The sequence below is a fragment of the Emys orbicularis genome, chromosome 6 (genome assembly GCF_028017835.1).
Source record: "Emys orbicularis isolate rEmyOrb1 chromosome 6, rEmyOrb1.hap1, whole genome shotgun sequence".
Lineage (NCBI taxonomy): Eukaryota > Metazoa > Chordata > Testudines > Emydidae > Emys > Emys orbicularis.
The window spans coordinates 14,760,635-14,777,536 of record NC_088688.1 but is presented as its reverse complement, the minus strand read 5'-3'; the positions used below and the strand labels follow the sequence as shown (position 1 = coordinate 14,777,536).

The 16,902-nt window shown below is 44.8% G+C and overlaps 1 protein-coding gene across 1 annotated transcript in view; it reads right to left on the bottom strand.

The window, feature by feature from the left end:
- CTIF (cap binding complex dependent translation initiation factor) overlaps window positions 1-16,902 on the bottom strand; it is a 328,641-nt gene that overhangs the window by 183,676 nt on the left and 128,063 nt on the right. Inside the window, exon 6 of the mRNA XM_065406541.1 lies at window positions 13,494-13,569. Within this exon, the coding sequence (XP_065262613.1) occupies window positions 13,494-13,569 (76 nt within the window). The remainder of the gene's footprint in view (window positions 1-13,493; window positions 13,570-16,902) is intronic.

Genomic DNA, 16,902 nt, shown 5'->3' with positions numbered 1-16,902 from the left:
AATTAAGTCAACCTAAGTTAGGTTGACGTTCAGCCACTGCAGTAATTACTGCGGTTTTTCATGTCCATACTATGCGCCCCCTCTGTGGCGGCGCATATCCTTACCAGTAGCACTTCCTCTGGTTTAACTGATAGTGTGGGGCGCCGGGAGCCATGCACTTACCTAGCCGGTTGCTGCCTTTGACAGCCTGAGCCGCATGGGGCTGACAGCTTGGACTGTCAAAGGCAGCAACAGGCAGTGTAAATATAAGTAAATAAAAAGATTTTGCGGTCCGTTCAAGTGTCTGGCGGTCCGGATTTGGCTCATGGTCCACCTATTGACTACCCCAGATTTACAACAAGTCCTGTATACAGTTTAACGGACACGTATGGAAGAGACCCTCCCACCACAGTCTAAAAACAGCAAGAGTTCCCATCTTTTGCACCCTCCCCCCCGCCCCAATAAGCAGCAGTGATGTTACATTCGATGCAGGTCACACAGTTCAGCTGCATTCACCATAGACAATGCTTTTGTCCCCTCGCAAAAATATTCCAGTTCGTGAAGGCGAATAAACTCTGTGACCAGAAAACCACACTCATCCATGACTTCTCTTTTTTAACGTTCCAGAGACAGCAACGGAACAAGCAGCTTCATCTGCTTTGCCCTGTCAATGACCTTAATTCTGACTTGGGAATCACCCTCTCATTAAAGAGGTCAGAGGTGATTAAGCCAGTCTATTCACTGAGCCCTGACCTTCTCCCAAAGAGACTGCCATTGACAATTAAGGCAAATGGCATGTACATAGGCTTGGCAGAATTCTAATGGATGTGTTTATTTGTAAACATTTTTTTCAATTTTTAGCTATTTAAATTTTCATAGTTGTGGGAAATTATGGGGGGGAGGGGGGAATGTCAAACAATAATTATTTAATTACAGTCTCCAGTAAGTTCTCAAGCAGTATTTCTCTTACCTTGCCTCTGTACATTTAGATCTTCATCCATGGAAATATTTTTGTGTTGGTTTGCATGTGTGTGGCGAAATCAACACTCACTGATATTTACCGATAAAAATGTAATCCTTCCAAGCCTACATAGAGGGTAGATGGTGAAACGCTCACCCCCTAACTGGAAGTCACAGCACAAAACGGCAAAACACGTTTCACTTGCCAGGGGAGATTTGACTTGCGGTACGGTCCTTTGGTGATGTACATTGTGACCTATATTCAATAAAGCCTGGCTTTCTGACAGGGACTTTCCACAGTCATTTTAGTAGCTGCAGTATTGGAAAGACCCTTGGGATATGAGAAGCTAGCTTTGTTAGACTGAAATGCCATATGCTAAAATGGGCTGGATCAAATTCAGTGGGGACATAAATGAGCACAAATTACAGGGTACGTGTGAATCAGACGATTGGGACACATTTTAAAGTAGCGTGGCTTCCTCTAATATGGCAGTCAGTGGGTGTGCAAAAGGAGAGTGACTCACATGCCAAGGGAAGGGAGGTGTGGCATGATAAGAGTAATTGTTATAGGAACATAGAAATTGCTGACCTAGATTGGGACTGTGGTCCATCTAGTCCAGTGTCCTATCTCCATCCCCACCACAGGACAGTTCCAGATGCTGAGAGAAGGGGGACAGAATCCCCAGTAATAGACAATTATACAATAATCTGTCTATAGGAAACTGCCTGGGAGGGGATTGCATCAGTGATTCAATGTACTTGTTTACACCAGATCTCAATTTCACCAAATACCCCTTGATCTGATGCTTGTTATATTTTTCCTCCTGCATAAGTCCGGCTGCAGTTCACCACACGAGGCACGCAGACATTACCTGAACCACATTTTCCTACATTGAACCCCTGTCTTAGGGATGCTTTACTGCTCCTTCTCCATCATTTAAGAACAGTGTCCTATCCAGGAATGACTACAAATTCATAGCTATGAATGATGTACTGCAGATTTACAATATATCTGAAAGGAGCATGTGTCCTTATTAGAGGTACAGTAATCAGCCAGCTTAGTACAGGTGATCAGGTATACCCCTAGTGGCTGGATGCAGCAGTGTTAGTGACAGCTAACAGAACTACTCCCGTAGCTCAAGTGGGAGAGGCTTGTGCTTTCGGATGCTGACGCTCCCCACCCACAAGCATAATCGATTGTTTTTAGGTTCGTACACCACACTTGTTACCGTGGCACCTGAGCATGTGATTTCTATGTACATGTGTCTCCAGGGGCAGGTCGTGCTAGTTGTGTCACAAAGCAGTGTGACCTTTGTGATCCAAGGTCCTGCATCCTTCCCCCGCCCCACCCTTGGCAGGTATAAAGGAGGCGTTGAGTGCACTGCTGGGAGGGGTTGCCTACAGCAACCACTGGCTAAAGGTGAAGCTAGTTTGCAGGAGAATGCTGAACAGGGGCATGTTGCTTAGCAACCTCAGGCAGCCAAGATACATAATGAGGAAAAATCCAGTTTTGACTGGGAAAGGGGTTGGGTGGGCTAGAGTTAGCTGCACTGAAAACAACGAACAGGAAAGAACGACCCGCGCTGTAACTCTGGGGACTTGGAAGCCTTATAAGGAAAGGTGAAAGGTGACGGGGTAATCAACAGAACTGTATTCCAAGCGATGGGTGCTGTACAGAGAGGAAGGGTCTCAAGGACTCGGAAGCACTCAGCACTACGCTGATAAGGTTGTTTTATCAATCACCTCTACACAAGAATTGCCTACCACCTCCAAAGAGATCTGTGCCCAGTCCCTGAAGTGCCTCGTGGAAGGAGTGAGATCTGCATTGTTCACTAGTGAGCTCTCCACGCCAGCACAGCACACAAAGTCTTTCACAATTGGCAATGCCACTCTACCAGGGTGGCAGCACAGAGAACCTAGTGCAGACAGCAGTCCAGGTATTTTAACCACTATGTTGTCTAACCCTGGTTTGGTTTGAGCAAGTCTAGTTGGCCTGGCGGTTGACGTGCCAGCAGCACCTTGTCTACACTAGAGCTCCCACTGTTGCTGCGGCTCATCCAGCTCCACCAATGGTAGCAATCATAGGACTCTATAGGAAAAGTTTAGCATACACGAGACCTTAGTTGATGCTTCTTTAAATGTAGCACGGCTGTCACTGATAGCTTTACAGAAAATGGGTCTGTAGCGCTCAAGCCAGGTCTAGGGGACTGGTGTCCACATCACAAACCCACCTCCACAATTGTTACCTTAACTGGCAGCCTGCTGAGAGGGCAAGGACTAAATGGGTCAGAGACTCAACTAATCACTTGTCCCTAGACATGGTCCCTCCGGGTCAGGGTTGAGGTGTGATGGAAGCTTGTACTCTCATTCCTACCTGTCTCATACATACAAGGGCTGTCAATCCAACGTCACTCATAAATGCTAAGATTGACTTTTTAAAAAGGAACGTAAGCAGCATAAATTCCCCTCTTCTTGCACAGCTGGGCTATAGTTCCTTACCCAGTTAGGAAGTTGAATGACAGCTGTATCATTAACTGTCTGCACCGAAGTGAGACAACCCTCATAATATTCAAGACAACTTCCGAAAAGGGACATGAGTCAGAAAAGGGAAGTTACTTACCCTATTGTCACTCTACACTAGCAATACTAATACAACTAAAGATAAACAAGAAGCAATGGTCTCAAGTTGCAGTGGGGGAGGTCTAGGTTGGATATTAGGAAACACTATTTCATTAGGAGGGGGGTGAAGCACTGGAATGGGTTACCTAGGGAGGTGGTGGAATCTCCATCCTTAGAGGTTTTTAAGGCCCAGCTTGATAAAGCCCTGGCTGGGATGATTTAGTTGGTGTTGGTCCTGCTTTGAGCAGGGGGTTGGACTAGATGACCTCCTGAGGTCTCTTCCAACCCTAATATTCTATGATTCTATGAAACCTAACAAACCTAGAAATATTTATAGGTTTGAAAACAAGGATCGGGCTGAAGAGAAAGGAGAAACTCTGAAAACTGCAGAGTCCTATTCGGGCCATACCACGGTAAGAAGGAACCAGAAAGACGGTTGGTCCATGACATCATTTGTACCCTCTTTGTGGAGTGCGAGGAGAGCAGGGGTACAGGCGCGGACCAGTGGACGCTGCTTGCAAGAATATTCCAGCCTCAGGTGCATGCTTACCCCACAGTGGAATACACACATGGACTAGCACTTGAAACAGCAACTATATACAATCAAATAGGTATTGGAGAAGAGAGTCCAATCAGTTCCACTAATCAAAAGGTCAGTTGCTACTGAAAATCCAGCATCAGCTATGGCTTTTTTGTTTGTTTTTAATCCTTCCAAACAGGATGGACAATGTTAAACAGAGGGAGAAGAGTGAGGGGTAACCCACAGGGCAGTTCAGACGCACACAACGATGAGTCATTCTTAGACACTGAGCCAGATGACATCAAATCCACTCTTATACTCAATGTTTACCACATATTATAAAGCAAAGCAAAATACACTTTCAAGAATGCCACACATCGACTGCGACATGTCAAGTACTGTACTTCTTAGAACATAAAACAACTAACTAGTCACTGGCGATTTAAAGGTGCATGTGGGTGCTTTGGGGAAGATCTGTAGGTGGGAGGGAGTTCAAACCAACCTTAGGCCGGCAAACATTCAAGATGCCAGATGAGTAACTATCTTGATTCTTCAGGCCATTCTTTCAAACCCTCCCCCAGCATACTGAATACAGAAGCTGGCTAGATCGTCAGGCTTAACGGGTAGTGATCAACGGCTCCAGGTCTAGTTGGCAGCCGGTATCAAGCGGAGTGCCCCAGGGGTTGGTCCTGGGGCCGGTTTTGTTCAACATCTTCCTTAATGATCTGGATGCTGGGATGGATTGCACCCTCAACAAGTTCGCGGTTGACACTAAGCTGGGGGGAGAGGTAGATACGCTGGAGGGTAGGGATAGGGTCCAGAGTGACCTAGATAAGTTGGAGGATTGGGCCAAAAGAAATCTGATGAGGTTCAACAAGGACAAGTGCAGAGTTCTGCACTTAGGATGGAAGAATCCCATGTACTGCTACAGGCTGGGGACCGACTGGCTAAGCGGCAGTTCTGCTGAAAAGGACCTGGGGATTACAGTGGACAAGAAGCTGGAATGAGTCAACAGTGTGCTCTTGTTGCCAAGAAGGCTAACGGGATATTGGGCTGCATTAGTAGAAGCACTGCCAGTAGATCGAGGGAAGTGATTATTCCCCTCTATTCGGCACTGATGAGGCCACATCTGGAGTATTGCATCCAGTTTTGGGCCCCCCCACTACAGAAAGGATGTGGACAAATTGGAGAGAGTCCAGCGGTGGGCAACAAAAATTATTAGAGGCTGGGGCACATGACTTATGAGGAGAGGCTAAGGGAACTAGGCTTATTTAGTCTGCAGAAGAGAAGAGTGAGGGGGATTTGATAGCAGCCTTCAACTACCTGAAGGGGGGTTCCAAAGAGGGTGGAGCTAGGCTGTTCTCCGTGGTGGCAGATGACAGAACAAGGAGCAATGGTCTCAAGTTGCAGTGGGGGAGGTCTAGGTTGGATATTAGGAAAAACTATTTCACTAGGAGGGTGGTGAAGCACTGGAATGGGTTACCTAGGGAGGTGGTGGGATCTCCATCCTTAGAAATTTATAAGGCCCGGCTTGACAAAGCTCTGGCTGGGATGATTTAGTTGGTGTTGGTCCTGCTTTGAGCAGGGGGTTGGACTAGATGACCTCCTGAGGTCTCTTCCAACCCTAATCTTCTATGAATACTTACTACAAAACATTGTACTTCACTCTTGTGACAATGCTTTCTAAGCTACCAGCTTGTTAGCTGCTCTCCTGCTGTACAAAAAGTGAAGATCAGGAGGCAGGATCAAGTTTCAGAGATAGTTTTGTAATTTTTAGGATGGGGAAAACCTTCACTGAGGATAGACAAAAGCACACCTATATATGTAGCTGCACATAGAATCCCAGAAACGTAGGACTGGAAGGAGACCTTGAGAGGTCTTCTAGTCCAGTCCCCAGCACTCATGGCAGGGCCAAGTATTATCTAGACCGTTCCTGACATGTGCACACGCACGCACACACACATGCACACATATATGAAACAGGATGTTTTGAGGACTAGTGCTGGTCTTTCCCTCCAGTGACTCAGAATCATCATTCAGAGTTCTATTAACAGATACAGGTGATTCTCCACCTGTAGTGGAGCTTTTGGATACTAAATTTAGGTGGGAGGATCTTTGCTTCATGACTGAGCAGAGACAGATTCTTTAAAGGCCCCACTGCCTAAACCACAACGGACAGTGCAGTTTCCCATTTCTTTAAATAGGGGAACTGAAAGAAATGTGCCTCCTGCAGAATTATTTTGACATTGTGAGCAGCTGTGCGAGTCTGCATCACTGGTCTCTAGAACACGTTCATACAAACATATGCTGTACACACAATGAAATAGCTAAAAACCCACTGCCATCTAATGGCAGCAAAAAAATTGTCATGGCACATCTATGTTGGAACCGGAGAGCTATGCTTTACTTCATTTCAATTTGGAAACAAAGGGACTGTGTGCAGTAAGGAGAGCCAAAAACTCCTCTGATCTGATCCCAGCTCAGCCACTAACTTGTATGATGTTAGAGAATCACCTAACCTCTTTGTACTCAGTTTCCACATTGTAAAGCAGGCGATAATACTTCACCAGGGTGTTCCAATTATTGGAACTATACACTGCTTTGAGGATGTATCGTAATATTATACAGTACCTTTTTCACTAGCACACACACCATGACATGCGACTTTTAAAGTATACACGCCAGGAAGATACATAGCTGCTGTCCCTTTAAAATATTTGCAATGCTGTCCCTTTAAAATGCCTTGATAGTTCAGGCCTGCTCCTGCCACACTGAAGCATCTGCAAAACTGCCAAGCTCTTCAGCAGGAGCAGGATTCAGCTTAGATTTCTCCAAATTATCCCCTCCTCTTCTGCTCCCCACCCCAGCTCCAGATGCCTAGCTGAAGCTAGGACTCCTTCCTCACCAGGGGACAGTACCCATGGCAGTCTCTGAAGGTTTTTTAGAAGCTTCATTTCAACAAGACGCAGGTCCTTTGGAGCAGGCATCATTTATGCTCAGTTAAGCTCTCAGATGCCCAAGAGAACCTATCCCCTTTGAAGTTTGTCCTTCTCCAAAATAACTGCTGTTTGCAGCTTGAGCTACTTTTTTTAAGCTACAAAAATTCTCAGGCCAGCTCCTTCACTGCCTTCCACACTGTGTAGTTATCTACACACGGACAAACTAAGTGTCAGGTGCAAGGCAGTGAAGAATCAGACCCCTAGTGTTTGCAATGCTGCGCCCTCTACTGGAAAGAAAATGTTCATTGTTTTTAATAGACAATACAACAGCACAACCTGTCACAGTGATACAATATATAAGCTAACGATTTACAGAAAGGATGGTTTGCGCCTGTCTAAGGAATGCAATGTAAAATGATATACAGACAACTCTGCATTCTAAGAATGTGAGAAGTTCTTTCGAACTTCACTCCTCTGGTCCCCTCTTGAAGATTACATAGTTTTATTTCTTATCGCTACTCATGTAGTTTCTTCTCTCACACTGTTTGTAACCCTGATTTGTGAGCCAGAGAGACAGGTGACTAGCCCAGGGGAATTGGGAAACTCCTGGGATCTAGTCTCGGGTCTACAATTCACTCTCTGTGACCTTGAACTAAGTCACCTAACCTCGGTGACTCAGTTTCCACATCTGTGAAATAGGCATAAAATCATTCTATCCTATTTACAAGTGACTTTTGTATTTAGTCACCAACTGTTGGAGCTCCTTGGAGAGAAAACCTTAGTTGGTAGGTCACCAATATTTCAAAACTAGGAGAGAGTTGGGTCAGGAAAGTTACCAACACGGGGGCAACGGGTGTGAAAGGTTCAGGAAACCATGGCGAGGTTTACGCCAGGTATTCCAGAACCCGCTAAAACAAATGGCTTCCTACAGCCCTGCTGGGAACTAAGCAGTCAAGAAAACCCAACACATTTTAAATGCATTTATACTATAAGACAAGCTTTGAAAGATTTTATTACTGTTAAATTAGAGGGATTGTGCCATTCTTGTTCTTTATGAAATAAAATACTGCATTAAATTGTTTTTCTTGAGAAGGTGGCCAAAGCTCTGTTTGTGGAACTGCATCTACCCTGAGGGGAGAGCTAAACATGGAGACCTGCAAAATATGGCTGTTTGTGCATCAGGTTGGTTTTCGTTTGGTTAATTTATAGCTTGTTGGGGTTTTGCCATCTGCAGAATTTAATCAGCTGAGATCACTGCATTCAGTGATAACCATTTCCAAGCCCACCAGACCCCAATGGCCGTGAAAGCACTGCACATGCTGCATGATCCCCCCTAAGGCTAAGAGCCACACATCCATGATATTTCAACGTCAGGCAAGTCATTTGGTCTCCTGTGCCTCTGTCAAAGCAGCTGACAAGCCAGGTAAAAACTAAGAGGATGACGAGAACCCGACACTGCATCTGAGCAAACACAGCACCAAAAAGCCCTGCAATAATAAAGTTGGTCGTATGAACAGAAAATATTTATTTACCTTCAAAACATATCCCCTCCCGCCCCGAAGACTATTTGCAGCAGTCTCTCTGGGGAAAGTTTTCAAAAGAATTTAAGTGACTTAGGTGCCCACATCCCATTGACTTCCACCTTTTGTCCACACAAATTGAGTATTACCCATAAGCCACCAGATTTTGGCAACACAAGGCATATCCTGTCGTTACGTGTTTCCAGTAGTCTCTCCAATGTGCTAGACACTGTACAAATGAAAAGGAACACTCCTTCTACCCCAATGTGCTTAACCTCATTCTTTTGCTTACTACCACAATTATTGCACACTCTTTCAAAACAAAGGTGGTTTGTTACCAAAAGCAACAGATCAGCTTGAAAAAAATCCTAAAAAACTTAAATCTATCTGGGCTGTTGAGAACAAATTTTAAACATCACCACTTGCTTTAGTGAGGTCCTCATACAAATGTCCACAAGATGGCAGAATGCACCATCACTCTTAAGCCTTAATCTTGCCTACTCTTCCCAGTGGGGAGTGGCATAAATATTTCCATTTCAGAACAAAAGGCTGGGGAACTGGGAAAAGGAAAGGAAAACTACCCAGGAAAACTGTGAGTGCAGACTTGTTTTTTTAGTTCATCTTTGTTCTGTTCACTTAGCCTACAATATTGATATTGCCAAAAAAATGCAGATGTCTCTTGTGATATCTTCTGCATAAACTAGAGATGGGTTCTACCAGCAAAACTTATCAAGTCTTGAATATCCCAAAAGATTCAGCGTGTTCAGATCTCACATTCCATTGTAGAGACCATTGCAACTGTCAGATACAGATCTCAGTTTGGAGTGTGAATTCCCTCGAACCTGGCTGTGTTTGGAAACAGGGTTTTGATTCAGGGTCCATCTCCAGTGCAGACCCACATAAAAGTAAACCAAAATTTATGAGGCACCTAGGAGGGAGAAAGGGCCTCCACTTGGCATGCCCGATTAATGCTATCAAGGCTGAGAAAGAGCTCAGAATTCTTAGCCACTTAAAATTTAATGCATCATAGAACCACAGACGAGACCTATTAGTGCATTCAGTGCAGCACTCTTCCCACACAGGTTTTCTCCCCACCACACAGGGAACTGTTAACACACAGGTCCTGGCAGATGAACTGGAAGCAGTAACTGTCTAGTTATAAGGTGCTTATCAACAAGCCACCCACAAGATTTTGAAGAGCTCACACCTGCCTGAGCTGTTTTCCTACCCTCACACCAATGCTTTTTCTAAAATGCTTATGCACTATGGGGCTAGATTTGCAAAGGCACTTGGGCGCTGTAACACTCAGTGGCACACTGTCTAGCTTTTAGGCGGCTAGAAAAAAAAAATCACAGGAACACCACTGCAATTCACAGAACCAGAGCTCGGCATCTAGGCTCCCTATACAATGAACGGGGAGAGACAGGTATCTCAGAACTCAATCCACCAAAGCCAGCACACTTGGCAGAGAGCTGCCAAAGCTAGGCAGTGGGAGGCACCAGTGAGAGGGATGTGCGCTAAACCCCGCACCTCTCATGGAGTTAGGATCCAATGTCCAGGCAGCAGGGAGGCTCCTCTCTCTGCTAGCGATGCACAAACAGTGGGACAAGGAGGAGGTTGAGGTGGCGGTGCCATCCACCTTATCACTTTTAGCTCAGTGTTTAGAGCACTCAGCTGCAATGTGGGGGACCCAGCCTCAATTCCCCCCCTCTGCCACTAGAGGAGACAACATTTGAACAGGGATCTCCTGCAGGAGAGAGATCAATCCACTGGGCTGAACATTATAAGCTGGGCACTATCACCTCTGCACCCGGCCAAACTTTGAAAGGGACCCCATCGGGCAGAAGGCCTCAGAGCACATCTACTAGATTGGGCCCCGAATGCAAAATAGGTGGGCTAATGCCTATCTTCCAGGTTCATGAATCACTCTGGGGCTTAAGCGGGAGTTAGGTGTTCAGATGCTTAGATTGAGGCAGCAGCGCACATGCTCAGAGGCAGAAACATAGGCGCCGAGGGAACATTTACCCTGAAAATGTAGGTGCTGGATGAGTTTAGGTGCCCACAGGATTTGGCAGGAGTTTTGTGGATCTCAATGGAGCCTAAAACTGGGACTTGGCCCCTAAACCCAGACTAGATACCTAAGTCTCGGGGTTAGGTGCCGAAGAATCTTTGTGAATCTAGCACTATATTCCTAAGGTTCATTTAAAACGATAAACAGCAAACCAGTCATTGCCAGCACTGCATGATTACATTCAAATCCAGTTAACAATGATCGATCAGGCTTACACCAGCTGCCAGTAAGTATTTCACTTGTCAACGATGCACGCAATAAATCCATAGCAATAAATGCACGGCTCTTAGCTTCCATATGCATAGGTGACAATACATGCACATATAAGCAAGTCTTTGAAATACACATCAAATATTCTACTAATCTGCCTACAGGCAAAATTGATACACCAAATTAAATACTTATACAAGGTCTTTTTGATGGGTCTTTGACTGAATAACAATTCAGGTTCCCGAGTAACATGTGGCAAAGGTCATGTCTCAAAGTAAGGCTCCATGTAACATACAGGGACTGATTCTCCTCTGACACTGGTATAAATCAGGATTAACTCATTAAAATTAATGGATTTAAACAGGTGTAAGAACAGCGTGAGAGGATAATTAGGGCCATAGTATTCAAAGGCAATGGCTTTGTAGTGGACACATCAGGTGTGAAAGAAGCCAAACTCTCTGGAAAAAGAGGTTTAAACATTGGCAGAGTTTAGGAAGTCCTTCAAGATATTGGAGTACTTTTTGCTCGGTAGCTGAGAACAGAGGATCGCCCACCTCATCACACGCAAGACATTCTAATTCTTCAGTTCTGGAAGCAAGGAAGGGGGTGATTCTCAAGTCTCAGATGTGATCTGACCCAAAGAAGGACCAAACATATTCAACTTTCGCTGAGTCCAACAGGAACTGCAGGTTCTCAGCTCTCCTTTCGAGTTTGGGACATAGCAAGTGAAGTGTAATTGAGACAGACCAGCAGGCAAACTCAACAGGAATTATTAACCTGAAAGTTTCTCCCCACTTACCACAAAGGCCGCTGTACCAGAATGTCAAAGACAGTTTAGCCGTAATTATTCTAGTGGAAAGATATCTGGGGAGAATGGATCCCGGAAAGGAAAGGGCTGGAGAATTTTTTTCAAGACAATAATCCATATATAAACGCTTCACTGAGTATTTCAAGTGATACAGGGACCTCACTTGGGCTAACAGCAGGACTTGAACTGGGGCCTTTCAGAGTGACAAGCATGAGGTCATGCTACTTGAACTAAAGGACTACAGTCTAGATTCACAAAGGTACTTAGATGTGACGCTGAGCATGACAACACCATCACTTTTAGGTGCCTAGAAAATCACAGGAACACACTGCAATTCACGCAGCCTGAGTTAGGCGCCTAAGCTCCCTATACAATGAATGGGGAGAGAGAGGCACCTCAGAATGTGATTCATAAAAGCCAACATACTGGCAGGGAGCTGCCTAAACTAGCCAATGGAAGATACTAACAAGGCTGCTAAGTCCCAGCCTTCCTGCTGAGCTAGGTGCCTATCTCCGCTAGCCACCCACAACTGGGGACCCTCTTTGGAGTTAGACACCTAAGGCATGAAGCTGGGAGCAGGTTTCCCACAGTCTCTCCTGTTGAAGCGGTTCCACTGTGGATAACTAAGTAAAAAGAGGGTCCTGTGGCACCTTTAAGACTAACAGAAGTATTGGGAGCATAAACTTTCGTGGGTAAGAACCTCACTTCTTCAGATGCAAGTAATGGAAATCTCCAGAGGCAGGTATAAATCAGTATGGAGTCTCCATTACTTGCATCTGAAGAAGTGAGGTTCTTACCCACGAAAGCTTATGCTCCCAATACTTCTGTTAGTCTTAAAGGTGCCACAGGACCCTCTGTTGCTTTTTACAGATTCAGACTAACACGGCTACCCCTCTGATAAGTAAAAAGCGTCATTGGAGCAAGAGGACTGGACTCTGGTCGCTCATCTATCTCCTGGGTGAGTGCTCTAACCACCAGGCAACAGAGTGATTCTTCTGCTTGTGCGCACTCTCCCACTCTGGCCCAAATGACTCTCTACTTATTTATCCACATTGCAAGTTTCAACAGGAGAGACTGAGGGAGCCCCACACCAGAATATCCCATAGCCCAATGAGTAGAGCACTCATCTGAGAGGTGGCAGATCCCTGTTTAAATCCCTTCTCCCCCTCAGGTGAGGGGGGACCTGAATTGGGGGGTCTTCCACACTCCAGCAGAGTACCTTAACCACTGGGCTAAACGTTATAAGGGAGACTTTCCTCCTCTCTCCCCAGCTTTTTTCTGTAAACTCCCCTATGGGGACCCAATCCAGTAGGCGGCCTCTGAGCACGCTACTGGATCAAGTCCTGCATGCGAGTTAGGCAGCTGAATGCCTGTCTTCCCCTGGTTCGTGACTTGCTCTGGTGCTTGGGCAGGAGACATGCATCCGGACACCTAGAACGAGGCAGCAGTGCGCATGCCCAGAGGCAGAAACAGGTGCTTAAGGAACTTTTTACTGCAAAAAGCAAGGTGCTGACTGAGTTTAAGTACCTACAGGTTCAGCAGGAGTTCTGTGAACAAGTGGAGTTTAAAACTGAGACTTAGGTCCCTAAATCTGGGATTTAGGCACCTAAGTGCTTCTGTGAATCGAGGCCTATGTTCCTTCGCTGGAAGTGACAGCAGACTCAAAGAAACAGCCCCCAAACGCAGATAAAAACCCACACTCCCCTCTTGTGGATTACACAAGCACCACAGCTAGCTGACCACAGGACTTTAATTTACATAGCCGGCTAGATCTCTAACCATGCGGGGTACGGCACAAGAGAAGGGGCCATCTTCATCAGCAACACGAACAAATGGGAACCAGCAATATGGTGCCACCAAAACATACCTGCCAGACGGGAAGGACTTTCTCTATGTCATTCAGGTTGATTCCGTCTCCATCCTCGTGCTTCCCTTTTCCGAGCCTGAGCCAGGAACAACAACAATAAAAAGAAAAAGAGCACGTGAAACCAAAGTTAACGTTTCTCACCCACCACAGAAGGCAAGTTTAGTTTTCTACCTCTACGTGGAAAAAAAAAAAGAATGGGGAGGATCTCTGGGCCAAATAACCCGTGCCTCCAAAACATCCACATGCAGACAGGTAACCATCCATGCCAAACAGATAACTGCCTCTCCCAGATCTGTTTGCACCAATGACTATTTGCTTCTGTGTGCATGAAAATTTTTTGCATGAGGAACTTTGGCACGACTGTCTTTATCCCTCATGTTTCCCTGCGTACTGCTAATTCTCAGCACTCATCCCTGGTTCAAGCATAGGTCAGTGTCAGATTTATAGAGGATTTTTTTTAAATAAAAAGGACAGAAGGGGAAAGAAGGTTAAAAAGAAGAGCCTGGAAAGCTGCAGAGTTTGAGCACAAATGAGAGATTCACACGTGCAACACCTTTATCTCTCCCTGAATGTTACCTGTCCATCTGCTACAGAAATCTAAGCCAATGCGGTTTTTCAAAACACACCACCATTTATCGGAATATTTTCCTGTTTCCGGCTTAATGCAACACCCCAAATGCAGCCATTGCACTGGGATTGGTAAAGGGGTGGTGAGAAAAACAAAACAAAAACAAAACCTAAGCCTGGACCCACAGATCCAAATCTAAACAATTCTATTTAACTGTTGTTTATTCACTTGAAAGGGTTTTATTAATTGTAACCCACAGTAGGAAAGAAAGAGGGCCTCTGTCCCACTCTAGTGGCTGCTCCATGTAAGAAGGTAAGGAGTCAACACAACTAGGAGACTTAGGGCCAGATCCTCAAAGGTATTTAGATGCCTAGCTTCCATTGATTTCACTGGGAGTTAGGTGCCTAAATATCTTTGAGGATTTGGGCCTTAGTCTTTCAGCTTCCGGCAATGGAGACTCATGCTTGGAACCTCTCACACTAAGGGTACATCTACACTGCAATCCTGGGGTGTGACTGCAGCTCGTGTAGACATACTCAAGCTAGCTTTGATACTGGAGCAGTGACATTGCACCAGCACAGGCTTCAGCATGGGCTGCACAAACCTACCCGGAACTGTGGATAATTGCTCGGGCGGCTAGTCTGTGCTGACAGCTAGCCCCGTGACTGCAGTGCAGACATATCTTAAGAACATAGGCCGCTGTCCCTGGAGCTAAAGGGCCAAAGCTCCGATCCTGCAACTGATGGCATACGGGCAGATGGCTGTTCCTTTGTGGCGCTGAACTGAAGTCAATGCAGCTCTGTGGGGCACAGCAGTCCATTCATGCGCTATCAGCTATATAGAACAGAGACCCAAGTCCCATGGCTGTGGCGGAGTCCTAGACATCTTATGTGGGAGAGCCACAAGGAGAGGACAAAAGACTCATTCTCTACTAACATTATTTAACTATTTTGTGCATAAGATATCCTTGGAGGGATTTGCTGAAGAGAAAAGAGAAACCTGCTCTACCGGTTGACAGCATTGCTCAAATACATTAGGAAAACACTATTTTCCTATTCTATACTGACTGTCTCATGGATGCACTTCCTGTGGGAGGAAGTTACATTTCATGCAGCTTACATCACAGAATCTATTCAGAGTCTGGGCTTTTTAAATACATGTTTTATCCTAATTTGTCTGCAATTATAAGGCACTGAAGCCAATGCTCTCATCAGCTTCAATGATAGGGGATCATAGAATATCAGGGTTGGAAGGGACCTCAGGAGGTCATCTAGTCCAACCCGCTGCTCAAAGCAGGGCCAATCCCCAGACAGATTTTTGCCCCAGATTCCTAAGTGGCCCCCTCAAGGATTAAACTCACAACCCTGGGTTTAGCAGGCCAATGTTCAAACCACTGAGCTATCCCTCCCCAATAGGATAGATCTAGGAAGACCACATAATATTGTGTAAATAAGTTTGATGCCCAGCAATTTTCATCCCTGCCTTCCTGTTCGAGTTATAGGGATGTATATTTTTATTAAGGTTTATATGTATAATAAAACTAAAGTGAGGTGCTTTCCGTTATTGGATTTTAAAATATGGTTACAAATATTTAATGTATGTTCAATGGGGCCAGTGATCATGACTGATCACAGTTAGTACAGATAAACAAAGGACAGTCCCAACCAGTAATATATATATTGTGTGCTTCAAAAAGGCTAATTTCCCAAAGCTGAGGAAAATTATGAGCAAAACTGAGAGGAAAAAGTTAGACAAATGTGAATGAAAATTCTGAGTTCTTTAAGAAAAATTCATTAGATGGCCAAAAATAAACTATGATTCCACAATTGAGGAAGAGGACAACTGTGGGTTAAAGCCTATCTGAGTTCAGTGGGGAAGTGAAGGCTGCAAATAGTTTAAAATAGATAATATAACAAATGGATAAAAGGAGAAGTAGACAGCAATCAATATAAATTAAAAGTTATGAAGTGTAGAAAGTTGATAAAGGAAGCAAGAGAAATCAGGGACATTAATCCCAGGGAAAATAATAGAAAAGCTGACACAGGATTCAGTTAATAAAGAAATAAAGGATGGAAATATAATTAATGCCAGTCAACATAGTTTTATGAAAAATAGAACTTGTCAAACAAACCCAATTTCATTTTTTGATAAGATTACAAGTTTGATTGATAAAAGGAAACGATACAGATGTAGTAGACTTTTGTAAGGCATGTGATTTAGTACCACATGACATTCTGATTAAAAAAATAGCACTACAGAATATTTAATGAATCACACATTAAATGGATGAGGAACTGGCTAACTGAGACATCTCACAAAGTAGTTGTCAATGTGGAATCATCATCGAATGGAGGTGTTTGCAGTGGAGTTCTGCAGAAATTGATTCCAGGCCCCACACTATTCAATATTTTCATCAATGATCTGAAGTCAACATAAAATCACTGCTGATAAAACTTGCAGATGACACAAAGATTGGCAGGTAAATAGTGATGATAGCACAGTCACACAGAGTGATTTGGATCAGTTGGCAAGGTGGGCCCATTCAAACAAAATGCATTCCAGCCAAATGCAAGGTCATACACCCAGGAACAAACTGTGCAGGCCGTACCAACAGAATGTGGGACTGTATCCTGGAAAGCAGTGACTCTGAAAAGGATTTAGGGATCACAGCGGACATAATAGGACATGAGCTTTAAGTTTTTCTGCCCACTGTTCCTGGATAGGGGGGTAGAGGGGGGGGGACCAACACAAGCAAAAGGAGAAATTGATTAACTAGCTGACTATCCAGGCGATAGACAGAGAAGCTATGATTCAACAAAATGCTGTTGAATGCACAAAGTA